The sequence below is a fragment of the Hypanus sabinus genome, chromosome 15 (genome assembly GCF_030144855.1).
Source record: "Hypanus sabinus isolate sHypSab1 chromosome 15, sHypSab1.hap1, whole genome shotgun sequence".
NCBI classification, from domain to species: Eukaryota; Metazoa; Chordata; class Chondrichthyes; order Myliobatiformes; family Dasyatidae; genus Hypanus; species Hypanus sabinus.
This window is the reverse complement of record NC_082720.1, coordinates 36,148,013-36,163,093: the sequence shown is the minus strand read 5'-3', so window position 1 is coordinate 36,163,093 and position 15,081 is coordinate 36,148,013. Positions and strand designations below refer to the sequence as shown.

Here is a 15,081-nt window from a genome sequence, read left to right as displayed (position 1 = left end):
TCTAATACTGGAGATTTACCTTAAATGTGGTCAACTGGGTGCTTTAAATGCATCTCTAAGACAACAGAAAGTGTAAAATAATTTGCAACTGCAAAGGCTGATTGAGCTGAATATTCCTCCATCACTCTGTAAGGAGGGAGAACAGCAGAAGAGTGTGTGTGTGTGTGGCAGAGGGGATCACTTGTCAAGATCTGCCAATTCTTCCTATCACCACTTCAATCTTCCTTCCTTAAAATCTCAACCTGTTCATTTTCCTATTTTATTCTGCCAATCACACTGGCCCTCGTCCCTTCTGTATCCTCCCAATGTTTCAAAGTTAAATCGTCTTGAATCACTCTGACATTCTACTTGACCCCTCACCTTAGGTGCGTATTTCACCATTTCAATTTTCCTGTCAGGCAGCAGTAAGCACAGATGCACACTTAGTTCATCAACCCAAACAGGAAAACTATTCTGGGTTATTGTAGGCTTGGAGCACTGTAGAAATCTCCTTTGTTGCCTGAAAATAATCAATATAATCTAGAGGGTTTGAAGGTAGAATGGAAACTTGTCTAATATGGAATCTGACTTCACACTGGTCCTTTGCTGACAGGTTCCTAACCCAGAAAACTGATTATTAGGCACGGGTTCCAGCTGGACAGGGTACAGAACCAGGACAGGAGGTGTAATCTGATTGCCAACCAGGGTGGAAGCCCTATCCCAAAGAAACATGTGTCATTCTCTGATCCCAAGGCGTCTGTGATTCATAACCCAGATGCTAGAAGAATGGGGGCATGTGAGCTGGCACTTACCTTCTCTGTGAAGCTGTCCTTGCTTCTCTTCACCTGCCAAGCTCCTTCATGCCTGTGAAAACAATCATATCACCTTAAACCTGGAAAGCAGATAAAATCAGAAATTGACAGCCTCTCTTAAAGACTGACATTTCATCTCATGCAAACCAGTGAGTGAGCTGCCTCTTAAAACCTGGAAGTTAGTAGGTTAGAGGTTGCTTGAGTTGGGGTTCAGGTTTTAATACTCCCATTTAAAATAGTAAAATTATGCTTGATCATCTAAAAGACGATATGAACTTTGATTTTAAATCTCAGACCTGCTACATTTTCCTGTCACATTCATTTTTAATATTGTATATTTACAGGAACTACTCTGTGAAATTGACCATGATCTTTTCATCTACTTCAGAATGGGAAAAAAAAGTTATATTTACGTTAAATTTGATGAGAAGCATAAATATTTATTAAATTTGATATTCTCAACAGTGTTCAACCTCAGTTGCATTAGGCTTACTGTCTCTGATTAAAGCAAGATTACCAAGTCTACTAATAAATAGAACTGTACTCATTCCCCTTGCCTAAGTAGGATTTATGCTCAGGGCCTCTGTTGCTAAAATCCTGTGCATCAATGGTTCACAGCTTTAATCTTAGCACTGGCAAGAGACATGTTGCCTGTAGATAGTAACTAGCTTTGTCACTCATTTAGTTTTTGCCCATATTCATAATTAATGTATTAGTGCTGAACAAACTCATTCATGTCATTTAAGGACAGTTTTACTGCTTCGGGTTTTAGCCAAAATATATTTTCAAAAATATTTCTCGGATAAACAAAAGTTTCATAAGACCTTATGATACAGCAGCAGAATTAGGCCATTTGGCCCATCAAGTTGCTATTTCCCCATATCCCTTCGTGCCCTGACAAATCAAGAATTTATCAACCTCTGCCTTAAATATACCCAATAACTTGCCCTCACTAGTGGCAACATTCTCTCTGGCTAAAGCAATTCCTCCTCATCTCCGTTCTAAAAGGACATCCCTCTATTTTGAGGCTGTGTCCTCTGGTCTTGAACTGGCCCACCATAGGAAATATCCTCTCAACATACACTCTATCGAGGACTTCAACATTCGCAAGGTTTGAATGAGGTCACCTTTCATTCTTGTGAATTCTGTGAGTAGTGGGCCAGAGCCATCAAATGCTGAGATGTTTTTAAATTCTGTTTAGCAGTGTAAGAACTGAATTCTGAACATAGATTTTTCATTAGAAATTTTGATATTACTTCTGTCTAAACCTGCAAAGAATCATACATTCTAATCTAAAAACTACCAAGCAATGACATCAAATAAGCGGATACATTGTCACGACAATAATTCTTCAAAAAATAGCTTTGGTTTATAAACCAGTGACTTGAAATGGGTTTTATAATTTATAGTCCAGCTGTTCCTTTGTTTACATAGGTGTCATAAATATATTAAAGCAGAAGTATTGATGTCACAAAACTGATTATTCATTTCAGGGGAGTCATGGCATGTGTCCTGAGAGAAAAATGTGGCAGGTTGAAGAGTTTAGATAATTTGACTTTAATATAGACATAAAAGTTAAACAGTGGCATTTAACATTTCCAGTTGACAATAACAGTAACTTTCATTTGTGTTTAGCTTTAAAGAATCAGAGTCAGGTTTCATATCACCAGCATATGTCGGGTATAGGAAAGATTTTGAGATGGAAGGCTATGCCTTTGACCCAATCAGTTCTGTAGAAGGTGCAGGTTTAACATTGTCTTTAACAAGAAGCCAGAATCAGAGAGTGGGTGGTATGGGGAATAAAACAATTAAGAAACTGGAACAAAATTGGGTCATTCAGCCCATCATTTCTACTTTCCCGTTTGATCACAGCTGACTTATTTCCCTCTCAACCCCATTCTCCTGCCTTCTTCCCACAACCTTGAACTCTCTTACTAATAAAGAACCTATCGACTTCTGCTTTAAGTATACCCAATGACATGCCCTCCACAGCCATCTGTGATATTGAGGTGATCAGAACCAATCTGAATTAAGAAATGACATTGATGACATTGACACCAAAGTCCACAGAGACACACTGCTTTTTACAGGCAAGTTCATACAGGAATTAGAACTAATCGTTCTAATTTTTTCTTCACTGTGACACGTTCTCCTTTAACTTTTCCAACAGATTCCTCTTGTGTTTCTGGCATTCCTCAGGTCCCCCCATATTTCAATTTAGGATTGAATCATTTTACTCCTCAGTTTAATTTGGCTTCTTTCTTCCTCTTGATTCAGCTATCCAGACCAGCATATATATGCAAGATCATATTGAACAAGCAGTCTTGAAGGCCCAATGTCCTGCTCCTGCTCCTGTGTTATTGTGTGTTATCCACCAGCAGCTTGACTGCAATTCTTTATCCACAAATTTACTGGAAGTGTGCTTAAAATACATAATTTTAATTAGGCATAGCAATGTCATAAGCATGTTAAAAGTTCCTGTCCAAGTATCATCAATAATATCATATTACACAAATAACAGGTGCTAGAGGTGACTTAGGGGATAAAGTCCCATCCTTAATCAAGAATTCTCTGATGGTTGCAAATTCCTTAATCTTTAGTTCATGACTTCATTTAAAACCTACCATTAAATACCTGCTCTTAAATAATATTTCACCAGAAGAAATCTTTCCGAAAAACACCCTTTTCCATATACTGTCCATTTTCAATAATTAGTTATTAATTAAAATAATATTGCACTGTTTATGGTAACTTAGGCCATTCCAAATCTATAGGCCACCCATTATAGCCACCCATATCCATTGCAGAAAGATCAACATAACCTGTATTTATATATTGCTTTAATAAAGTATTCCAAGACAGTTTTCTGAGAACAGAGTTCAGATGTTGTGAACAGCACATACACACTGTATGTGCTAAAAATGTGTGCTATTTATAGGCGTGCAATAAATAATTGATTTAAAGCACCATAGAAAGGGGAAGTGAATAACTGAAGGAGATTTTACAAATGGTTTTAAATTATATTTATTTGTTCAGGATGAGTGCCGTTTTATCTATATCGGAAAGCTAGCCTGCAATATAACTCCAGCAGAACTAAAGCATCGTTTCGAAGTTTTTGGAGAGATCGAAGAATGCAAACTATTTACTCAAGATCGGGGGTAAGCATTAATTGAGAATATGACAAGTTCAAATGAATCTCATATTTTCAGGTAATGTCCATTTTTAATTAAGTGCACTAATGCATTATTTTAAATGCAGTGTTAAGTATGGATTTATTGCATATCGCCATAGTGAGGATGCTGCTTCTGCTCTCAAGAACGGACATAAATTGCAGAGACGGAGTGAGCCTGCATTGCATTTATACTGCGGAGGGCTCAGACAATTCTGCAAAGCCAATTACACTGATCTGGGTAAGGAACTTGCATTGTGCTCTCTGTAGATTTCAGCGTTTAGCTCTGTCGATATTACTGTTTTGTGGTGTTGATCGGTGCAAAATGGAAACTGTACCTTATTGAACTGTGCATCATTTTTTCTTTTACACTCACAGCAATTCACTGTTGGTGTTCCATGTGCTTAAGTTTTCCAGGTAAAGTGCACATGGAGGCTAGCAGCGCTGTCCTGCCAGAGCTAACCTTTTCCTGCATTCAGAGCATTTATATATTTTAATGTGCACTTGTATGCCACTCAGCGTGATCCCACAGAATGCTGATTCATTGTAACTCTCATGGTCCTCAGAGGTACATACATCCTTGTATTAAAAAAAAAAGATATCTACTTGGGTTGTGAACCAATGCACTACCAAAAAATCCTGGCATGTCCTCCCCGCTGCTGTGCTGGGAAGCTGAGTGTGGGGGAGCCAGCACAAATCCAGCAATGAATCACACTGTGGCTTGATGTAGAGAGACTTCCTGCTCCTGTTGGATGTGATAGAAGCCACTGTCTCCCCCTCTTTTTTGAATGCACAGCAATGGCGTCCCCAGAGATTTAGCTGAGGTAACGAGCTCAATGGCCAGTAAACGACATTAATTGTGTTACCATAGAGAAATTTCCAGGTGGATTTCTGGCAGGCTCCTGGCACAGCAGTTCTGTTGATAATGCATCTCTCTCTGTGTAATGCAATAATAATCCTGTTAGCATTGATTCCGTTTACAAATTGGAACCACATCCTGCCCAACCAGTGAGGTACCGTGTTTATTTTTAACCTTGTCTTCTTTGTAATGTGCCTCTCCCTTATTTTCCAAAAATTCTAGGTAATCCTAGTGTCTTAATTTATCTAACCGGGAATAATTCTCCTAAATACATACCAAATCTAGAAATACTGCAACTCATATGCTTCATTTCTTTGATTCATTTTTGTGAAGTAACTCTGTTTCCTAGCCTTTCCCCTAGAAGTTTGCATGTTTAGAACACCTGTATAGCAATAGCTTTAACAAGTAAGGGTTTACCGGAATGCAAGATTTTCCCCTTTAGATTTGGTTTAGCATTCAATAGATGTTTTATGCACACTTTGCAAAAATAGCTTATGCATACTTTAATAAGTTTTGGCTACACCAGCATCACTAACAAATCCGTTGACAGAAGAGAGTGATGGAAACCATTATGTGTTGAAATTCTTCTGAATACATAGAGGGACTGAAATCCTGAATTGCAATTTTCTATATAAAAATGTAATGCACAGAAATAATGTAATATAGCCCAGAAGAAAATAATACTAACTGTTCATTCAAAGTGCGTACTTTGTAAAGCAGAAGTAAATACAAAACTAAAAACAAATCTTGGTTAATTTTAGATCCCAGTGCAGAAGACTTGGACCCTTCTCCAATGAAAAGCAAGTATGACACTATGGATTTTGACAGCTTGTTGAAAGAGGCACAGAGAAGCCTGACTAGGTAACAGCCTTACATCTATTGCCTGCAGAGGATGCCACAATACCTCAATCAAGGCACTTTTCATTTGTTTACCTCTGTGCATTAGAACAGGACACTCATCCTTTAACAGTGAAATCAAAATGAAGTTTACATGAACTAAGCTGCTTCTGTCTGTGATTCTTCGGTAGATGTCAAATGTCACAAGTTTGGGCAGTCTAGTAGAACTACTGCTCACTGGTTGTTGTGTTCCCATAAGTAACCATAAAACAATAGTGGAGTTGCAGCTGTGTTCACCAATTTTAATGTCTGTAGTTTGGGATACAGTGTTAGTATAATGGGAATTGGGGTTAAACACTCGGGTATTTTATGTGTTTTATGTGCTGCATTTTAAAATGTAATAGTTTACATGTATTGAAGCCTTTTCTGTTGTAATTTATTGTGTGCTTCCATTGTTTCAACTATGCACTGTAACTGTAGCCTTGCCTTTTCAGTCCTGAAATTTCCTAACCAGAAATGTTTACATGTAATATTATAGAATTTACTATCATTATAGTGAACTAACATATCTAGATTGACAGAGCTGTGCTGTAAGTCATTGAATAAGTGCATATCAAGAAAAATTTATAACTGGGTGCATGGGTGATTATTCCATTAATTGGTGGGATCATCAGAATGTTATAACTAGCTGATGAAACTAGATTATTCTAAAATCATACACTGATGATGAAGTTGTTTTATTATTTAAGTATGTTCAGTACGTATGTGTGTGATTAATTTAAAAAGTGTAAGTGGGAAGGTATGGGGAGTTCAGATAAAGTTTGATTATTTCTTTCAACTTTTTTAATTTTTGGAATACCTAACTTGTTTCATTACTGTTTTATAATTAGATTTTTTCAGGCAGTTAAAATGCAGTTCACTTTTGGTAATCTAATGTGTTTTATTTATGATCTTAGAATTGAAACATTGGAACCTTATACCTTTCCACATCAGCTGTAAGTGTGATTCAATAAGGCTCTAGCTCCCAAGCAAATGGCATATTATGTATTTTTAAATCATATCTTATAGTTTCTTAGAGAGTAATTCAAATCACAGACTGTATTAAACATAATATTTTAATGTCTTGTAAATATGTTGAAACCCCCTCAAAGCCCCGTCAATGCACTTGTTTACATTAATAAAATCGCAGAATGTAACACATTCTTTTAACAATTGTATTTTATTTATTTTTCGGTATTTCAATGATTTGCCACTGAATAAAAATAGCAATAAAACAATGTAGGAATGGATTTTTTTGTAATTGTTTATTCTAACTCAACAAAATTACACCCTGTAATTGAAAGAAAAAGTAGACAAATAGATCATATTTGTCCTCTGACAATGAGAAAATGTGGGGTAGTTGCATACTAATTTAAATTTCTCATCTGTCTATTTGAATATCCATAAGGTTTATGCAGTTTAACTTTCACATACTATACCAACATAATCTGCAGCTGTAATTTCCCAATAAGATGCACACAAGATAATGACGGTTGTTACTTTGGGATGTTCTTCCTGCACAGGAAAGCCTGAACACCTGTGTAATGACTTTCCATTTTCAATTTATCTTTGTTTTCCTAGAGAAGAGCACATGTGAAAGGAATATTTGACTGCAGTTTGTAATTTATAGTCAGTTAAAAACTGGCAAGACAAGGGGATGTCTGAATGACTACTCTAGAGCAGAGTTTGCCAACCTTTTTTGCCAAGGGGTTTAGAGAGGGTGGAATTTGTGAGGTGTGTTAAGGAAGGATTCTGTACACAATATGTAGTTAAGCCTACAAGAGGAGAGGCTGTACTTGATTTTGTATTGGGAAATGAACCTGGTTAGGTGTCAGATCTCTCAGTGGGAGAGCATTTTGGAGATAATGATGACAATTCTATCTCCTTTACCATAGCATTGGAGAGGGATAGGAACAGACAAGTTAGGAAAGTGTTTAATTAGAGTAAGGGGAAATATGAGGCTACCAGGCAGGAACTTAGAAGCATAACTTGAGAACAGATGTTCTCAGGGAAATGACTGGAAGAAATGGGCATGGAGTTCTGCATAGGTTCATTCCTATGAGACGGAAAGGATGGTAGGGTACAGGAACCGTGGTGTTCATAGGCTGTTGTAAATCTAGTCAAGAAGAAAAGAAGTTTCGGTTTTATCCCTTCAATATCACCTAGTAAAAATAATATTGGATTATGAGGAAATTGTGTTCCTGTAATTTGTTCCAGTAAAAGTCTTAAATTTGTCCAAAAAGGTTGAATTTTAGAGCAAGACCATGTCGAATGTAAAAAAGTACCAGTTTCCTGGTTACATCGGAAACACTGATCCGATAAATTTGGATTAAATTTTTTTATTTTTTGTGGTGTAATATATAATTGATGTAGAAAATTATACTGCACTAATCTTAACCGAACATTTATTGTATTTGTCATACTGTCAAGACATAGTCTTGACCAATTTGTTTCTTCAATTTTGATATTCAAATCACTTTCCCATTTTTGTCTTGACTTATGGACTCCTTGCTTAATTACCTGTCTTTGAATCAAATTATACATGCAACTAAATAAGTATCAGAAAGAATTTATAAAAATTGCACTGGCAGTAGCCAAAAAAGCTATTGCAGTTACTTGGAAATCGGATACACATTTAAGTATAGATTCTTGGAAGAAAGAAATCTATGGTTGTATTCCATTAGAAAAAATTACTTATAATTTAAGAGATAAATATGAAACATTTTTGAAAATTTGGAGCCCTTATTTACAAAAGACAGGATTAAATATATAGATGCTTTGAAGATGAAACAATTGGTTATTAGGGGAAAGAAATAAATATACATATTAAAATTATTACGAATTCCATGGAGCATGTGGAGATCTTCCAACCACCAGGCATTCTTTCTTTCTTTCTTTCTTTCTTTTTTTTTCTATAGGGCAGTTAGGGGGGAGGGGTTAAGGGGAGGGGGTATGGGTTATATACATTGTTTTTTCATACTTTGTAATCATTTAAAAATGCAATAAAAAATTATTTAAAAAAAAAAAGAAGAAAAGAAGAGCTTACAAAAGGTTCAAAAAACTAGGTAATGATAGTGATCTGGAAGATTATAAGGCTAGCAGGAAGGTGCTTAAGAAAGGAATTAGGAGAGCCAGAAGGGGCCATGAGAAGGCCTTGGCAGACAGGATTAAGGAAAACCCCGTCATTCTACAAGTATGTGAAGAGTAAAAGGATAAGACATGAGAGCATAGTGTGACATCAAGTGTGACAGTGGAAAAGTGTGCATGGAACAGGAGGAGATAGCAGAGGTAGTCAATGAATACTTCTCTTCAATATTCACTATGGAAAAGGATCTTGGCAATTGTAAAGATGACTTACATTGGACTGAAAAACTTGAGCATGCAGATATTAAGAAAGAGGATTTGCTGGAGCTTTTGGAAAGCATCAAGTTGGTTAAGTCACCGGGACCAGACAAGATGTACTCCAGGCTACTGTGGGGGGCAAGGGAGGAGATTGCTGAGCCATCAGCAATGGAGACGGAGAAGTTCTGAAATATTGGATTTTTTTGAGGATGTGACTAAAGACATTGATGAAGATAGTGCAGTAGATATAGTGTATATGGATTTCAGCAAAGCATTTGACAAGTTACCCCATGCAAGGCTTATTGAGAAAGTAAGGAGGCATAGGATTCAAGCAGACATTGCTTTGTGAATCCAGAACTGGCTTGCCCACAGAAGGCAATGAGTGGTTGTAGATGGGTCATAATCTGCATGGAGGTCAGTGACCAGTGGGGTGCCTCAGGGATTTGTTCTGGGACTCCTACGCTTCATGATTTTTATAGATGGCCTGGTTGAGGAAATGGGAGGGATGGTTTGGTAAATTTGCTGATGACACAAAGGTTAAGTGTGTTGTGGATAGTGTGGAGGGCTGTCAGAGGTTACAGCAGGACATTGATAGGATGCAAAACTGGGCTGAGAAGTGGCAGATGGAGTTCAACCCATTTAAGTGTGAAGTGGTTCATTTTGGTAGGTCAAATATGGTGGCAGAATATAGTATTTACGGTAACATTCTTTGCAGTGTGGAGGATCAGAGGGAACTTGGGGTCCAAGTCCATAGGGCACCCAAAGCTGCTGTGCAGATTGACTCTGTGGTTATGAAGGCCATCGTCAGTCGTGGAATTGAGTTTAAGAGCAGAGCGGTAATGTTGCAGCTATATGGGACCCTGGTCAGACCCCACTTGGAGTACTGTGCTCAGTTCTCGTCACCTCACTACAGGAAGGAGGTGGAAACCATTGAAAGGGTGCAGAGGAGATTTAAAAGGGTGTTGCCTGGATTGGGGAGCATGTTTCATGAGAATAAGTTGAGTGAATTTGACCTTTTTTCCTTAGAGCGACAGAGCATGAGAGATGACTTGATAGATGACCTTATACACATAAGGTGATGAGAGGTATTGATCAGGTGGATAATCAGAGGCTTTTTCCCAAGGCTGAAATGACTAGCATGAGAGGGCACAGTTTTAAGGTGCTTGGAAGTAGGTACAGAGGAGATGTCAGGGGTAAGTTTTTAACGCAGTGAGTGGTGAGTACGTGGAATGGGTTGCTGGCGAAGGTGGTGGAGGCAGATACAATAGGATCTCTTAAGAGACTCCTGGACATATACATGGAGCTCAAAAAAATAGAGGGCTATGGGTAACCCTAGGTAATTTCTAAGGTAAGGACATGCTCGGCACAGCTTTATGGGCCTAAGGACCTGTACTGTTCTGTAGCTTTTCTATGTTTCTAAGCAGGTTAGGAATTCCTGGTCCGAAGTAATAATGGTTCAAATTATAAGAAAATAGTGAGCAGCAATAAATGGTAATAGCCTCTCAACCATACGTTCAAAAATACTTAGTCCATATCTCGGATAGAAATTGATGAGAAGGTAGTTACAGTCTCAAAAACTGATAAGATATGAGGAATTTTGACTAAGAATATCAGTGCTTTGAAATTTATCAACAGTACTTATATGACTCCTTCTTATCAGAAACAGTCATGATCCTATCCCTGCTTACATCATGCTAATGGTGATAATACTTTCCCTTCTCCCTTTTCCTCTATTCCCCATTCTGACCCTTTACCTCTTCTCAGCTATTACTTCCCCCTGGGTCCCCTCCTCCTTATTTTTCTCCTATGGTCCACTCTCCTGTCCGACCAGATTCTTTCTTCTCCAGCCCTGACCTTTCCCACCCACCTGACTTCATCTCACCATTCAGCTAGTCTCCTTCCCCTCCTCCCACCTTTTTATTCTGGCATCTTTCCCCTTCTTTCTCAGTCCTAAAGAATGGTCTCAGCCTGAAACTTGGACCGTTTATTTATTTCCATAGCTGTTGCCTGATTGGCTGAGTTCCTCTTGCATTTTGTGTGTGTTGCTTTAGATTTCCAGCATCTGCAAAAATTCTCGTGTTTATGGTGAGGATACATTTACACTTATTTTTAACTTGTGGTGGAATGTGAATAATGCTGACCTCATATGCTTTGGAAATAGAAAATCCAGCATTGCAAAACACCAGCAAGAGAAAATCTGTAGATGTGTGAATTCAAAGTAATACACACAAAATGCTGGAAGAACTCAGCAGGCCAGGCAGCATCAATGGAAAAGAGTACACAGTCAACATTTCAATCTGAGTCTGGGCCCAAAATGTCAACTTTTTACTCTTTTCCATGTATCCTACCTGGCCTGCTGAGTTCCTCCAGCATTTTGTGTGTATTACCTTGCAAAACAGTTGGGTTGCTTTGACCAAAAAATACAAATTGTCATGGTATTTTTCATTAAGCCCTCATGCTTTGCAATGTGTATTGAATGCCATTTCTGAAGTTGGCCTTAATTCATCATTGTCATGACTGCATATGCAGCTTTTGAATGCTGAGAGTACCAGTCTTTAACATCACATCTGTGTTCTGCCATTTGCTTTGCTCTATGACTCGGACCAGATTGGATTCAGCAAAGAGAAAGGGTAAGTATATATATAGATCTCAGAGTTATTCAAGGGGGAGTAAGTCGGAGTTGCATGTTAGCAATATTTGAAAGGCTTAACATAGAGAGTTGGAGATTAGGAGGTTTTAAGATACCATTGAAACTGACAGCTAATACCTTCATACATTAAGATCATTTCAAAATAAGTGGAACAATTCAACTGCAGGAGCTTACTACCCTTCCAGCACATTACTGAAAGCATTATGCAATGTAATTGAAAGTACATTTTGATCTCATGGTTTGAAGTCCTGACCCTTTTCAGGAAGGTAGGAACAGAATGAAGCTCTTAAGATTACATCATGGATGGCCATATCTCAACAGTGAAAGTTATTTCCACTATTTTGGATTAACTGCAGTTTTGTATTGCAGAAAAACTACAGAGCTAGTGAGTTGTATAAAATGCTTGTGTAACATTGACTATCTTCAGATAATAACTTTCTTTTAGCTGAAGGCCTGCTCAAAAACAAAATATATTGACTGAGCTGTTCAACATTAAAACAGCGACTACATTTAAAATTAATTTAAAGTTCAAACTAAATTTATTATCAAAGTACATAGATGTCACCATATACAATCCAGCGATTCATTTACTTTGTGGGCATATTCAATAAATAGTAGCAATAGCAGTCTCTTGAAGTCCAAGGAAGCCGAATGTGTTGCGCAGTCAACATCTGTGGGCACGCATATGACTTCTGAGGCTGAAGTCCGAAGTGCAGATATGGTGGCAAATGGGGCAAGGAGCACCGCTTGTTGTGGCAGGAGCGGGTGCCTTCCTGTGTCTTTCTTGACTCATCCTGAGGCGCTGCTTGCGCCAATTGGCTTGGAAGTTGTTTGCTGCCTTGGAGCGTAGATTGTGCCACATACATAATAGAATAATAACCATAATAGCATCAATGAAAGAGCACACCAACTTGGCTGTTCAACCACTGTGCAAAAGACAGCAAACTACAAATATAAGAAAAAAATAATAATAATGAATGAATTAATAACAAAACCAGGAGATGAGAAGTCCTTGAAAATGAGTCCATAGGTTGTAGGAACATTTTGGGTAGTGAGACAAGTGAAGTTGAGTAAAATTATCCCCTTTGGTTCAAGAGGCTGATATTTGAGGGGTAATAACTGTTGCTGAACTGGATGGTGTGAGTGCTGAAGCTCCTGTGTTGTCTTCCTGATGACAACAGCGAGAAGACAGCATGACCTGGGTGGTTGGGGTCCCTGTTAATGGATGCTGTTTTCCTGCAACAATGCTTCGTATAGGTGTGCTCAATGGTGGGGTGGGCATTCCCCATGATGGATTGGACCATACCCACTTCTATTTGTAGGATTTTCCATTCAAGGCATTGGTGTTTCCATACCAGGCTGTGATGCAGCCAGTCAGTATACTCTCCATCACGCATCTATAAAAGTTTGTCAAAGTTTTTGATGCCATTCCAAATTTTCACAAACTCCTAATGAAGTTGGGGCGCTGCCGTGCTTTCTTTGTAATTGCGCTAAGGTGCTGAGTCCAGAATGGGTCCTCTGAAATGGTAACACCAAGGAGTTTAAAGTTGCTGACCCTCTCCACCTCTGATTCTCCAAAGAGGTCTGGCTCATGGACCTTTGGTTTCCTCCTACTGAAGTCAATAATCTGCTCCTTGGTCTTGCTAACATTGTGTAAGAGGTTGTTGTTGTGGCACCACTCAGACAGATTTTCAGTCTCAGGCTATGACAGTGGCATCATCAGCAAACTTGAATATGGCATCAGAGCTGTGTTTAGCCACATTCATAAGTAAAACGAGTAGAGCAGGGTGCTGAGCACGTAGCCTTGTGGTGCACCTGTGCTGTTGGAGATTGTGGCAATGTTGTTAATGCAAAGTGACTGGGATCTGTAAGTGAGGAAATCGAGGATCCAATTGTGCAGGGAGGTATTGAGGTCTTGAAGTTTATCAGTTAGTTTTAGGAAATGAATAGTATTGAATGCAGAGCTGTTGTCAATAAAGAGCATTATGATGTTATGCGCTTTGCTGTCCAGTTGTTCCAGGGTTGAGTGAAGAGCCAACGTTGTCTTGTTGCGCCTGTAGGGACATTGAAGTGGATCAGCCAAGACTTAATGCATTTCATCATCAACCTCTCAAAACACTTCATCACAGTGGATGTAAGTGCTTCTGGGTGATAGTCATTGAGGCAGATTGCCACATTCTTCTGAGGCACTGATATAATTAAAGCCTGCTTGAAGCAGGCGGGTACCTTGAACAGCTGAAAGCAAGAGGTCACATATCTCAGTTGGTCAGCACAGGGTCTTTAACTTGGCCAGGTATCACGTCTGGGCTGGATGCTTTTCATGAGCTCACTCTTCTAAAGGCGACGCGCACACCAGCCTTAGAGGCTGAAATTACAGGATCGTCGGGGGCGGGGCTTTGTGAGTTTGTGATGATTCTTCCTTGTTTTAATGGTCAAAGGAAGCATAGGAGGCATCGAGCTCATCTGAAAACAAAACCCTTTTGTCACCAATGTTGTTTGATTTTACTTTATAAGAGGTGATAGCACTCAAGCCCTCCCACAACTGTCGAGTATCTTTTGTTGATACAAGTTTAGTCCAGAATTGCCACTTTACCTGTGAGATGGCTTTCTGGAGATCATACCTGGACCTCTTGTAACTTTCTTGGCCATCTGACTTGAATGCCTCTGACCTGGCTCTCAGCAGGTTGCAGATCTCATGGTTCATCAAGGGCTTCTGGTTGGAGAAAACTCTGAAGGATTTTGTGGGGATGCACTCGTCATGTTGATTCGTTGACAATAAAGATACTTGTGACCCTGAAGCCATGAAAGACGATGACTAAGTGAACATTTTTTTTCATTGATCTATCCACATACAAAATACACTTAATTTGGGAAAAGATGGAATTTTTTTTTATTTTTACTGGAATGGTCATATACAAAACAATCTGCAGCTGTGCAGTGTGAATCAAGCTTTATTAATGTTCAACCTCCCGTTTGTGGTTGTGCAATCATCATGAAGTAAAACAATTTTCCACATATAAAGTATTGATTTTTGGCAAGGTTTTTGTTTTCCCTAACACTTTTTCCAATGGAAATGACGTTGACAGTAAAGCAACAAACAAAATGAGTCCACAATGAGACTTTACTGGTCTGCAAAATTATTTGCTTACCGAACAACCACTTCCTTTGCAACCTGTTACTCCTGAAACTTCTATGTAAATGACCAACTGCACTAATTTTGTCCTCGTTATGTAAAATGTAGCCTCACATATATCCACTATTTTGCCAATGGATATCAGGTTCATTATTCTGTTTCATTGACTCTCAATCTTTACAGATTGTTACTCTGGCATCTCGGTGTCAGCTTTTTTATTACTATATTATGGAGATCACTCAAATTCTATTCTCAAGAAAT

At 38.5% G+C, this 15,081-nt stretch overlaps 1 protein-coding gene across 2 annotated transcripts in view; it reads left to right on the top strand.

Moving 5' to 3' along the window:
• ppargc1b (peroxisome proliferator-activated receptor gamma, coactivator 1 beta) overlaps window positions 1–6,924 on the top strand; it is a 149,579-nt gene extending 142,655 nt beyond the window's left edge. For both annotated transcript variants that reach the window (XM_059990207.1, XM_059990208.1), the window contains exons 10-12: window positions 3,828–3,949; window positions 4,050–4,201; window positions 5,581–6,924. In XM_059990207.1, the coding sequence (XP_059846190.1) occupies window positions 3,828–3,949; window positions 4,050–4,201; window positions 5,581–5,684 (378 nt within the window). In that variant the 3' untranslated portion in view covers window positions 5,685–6,924. The remainder of the gene's footprint in view (window positions 1–3,827; window positions 3,950–4,049; window positions 4,202–5,580) is intronic.
• The last annotated feature ends 8,157 nt before the right edge of the window (window positions 6,925–15,081 follow it).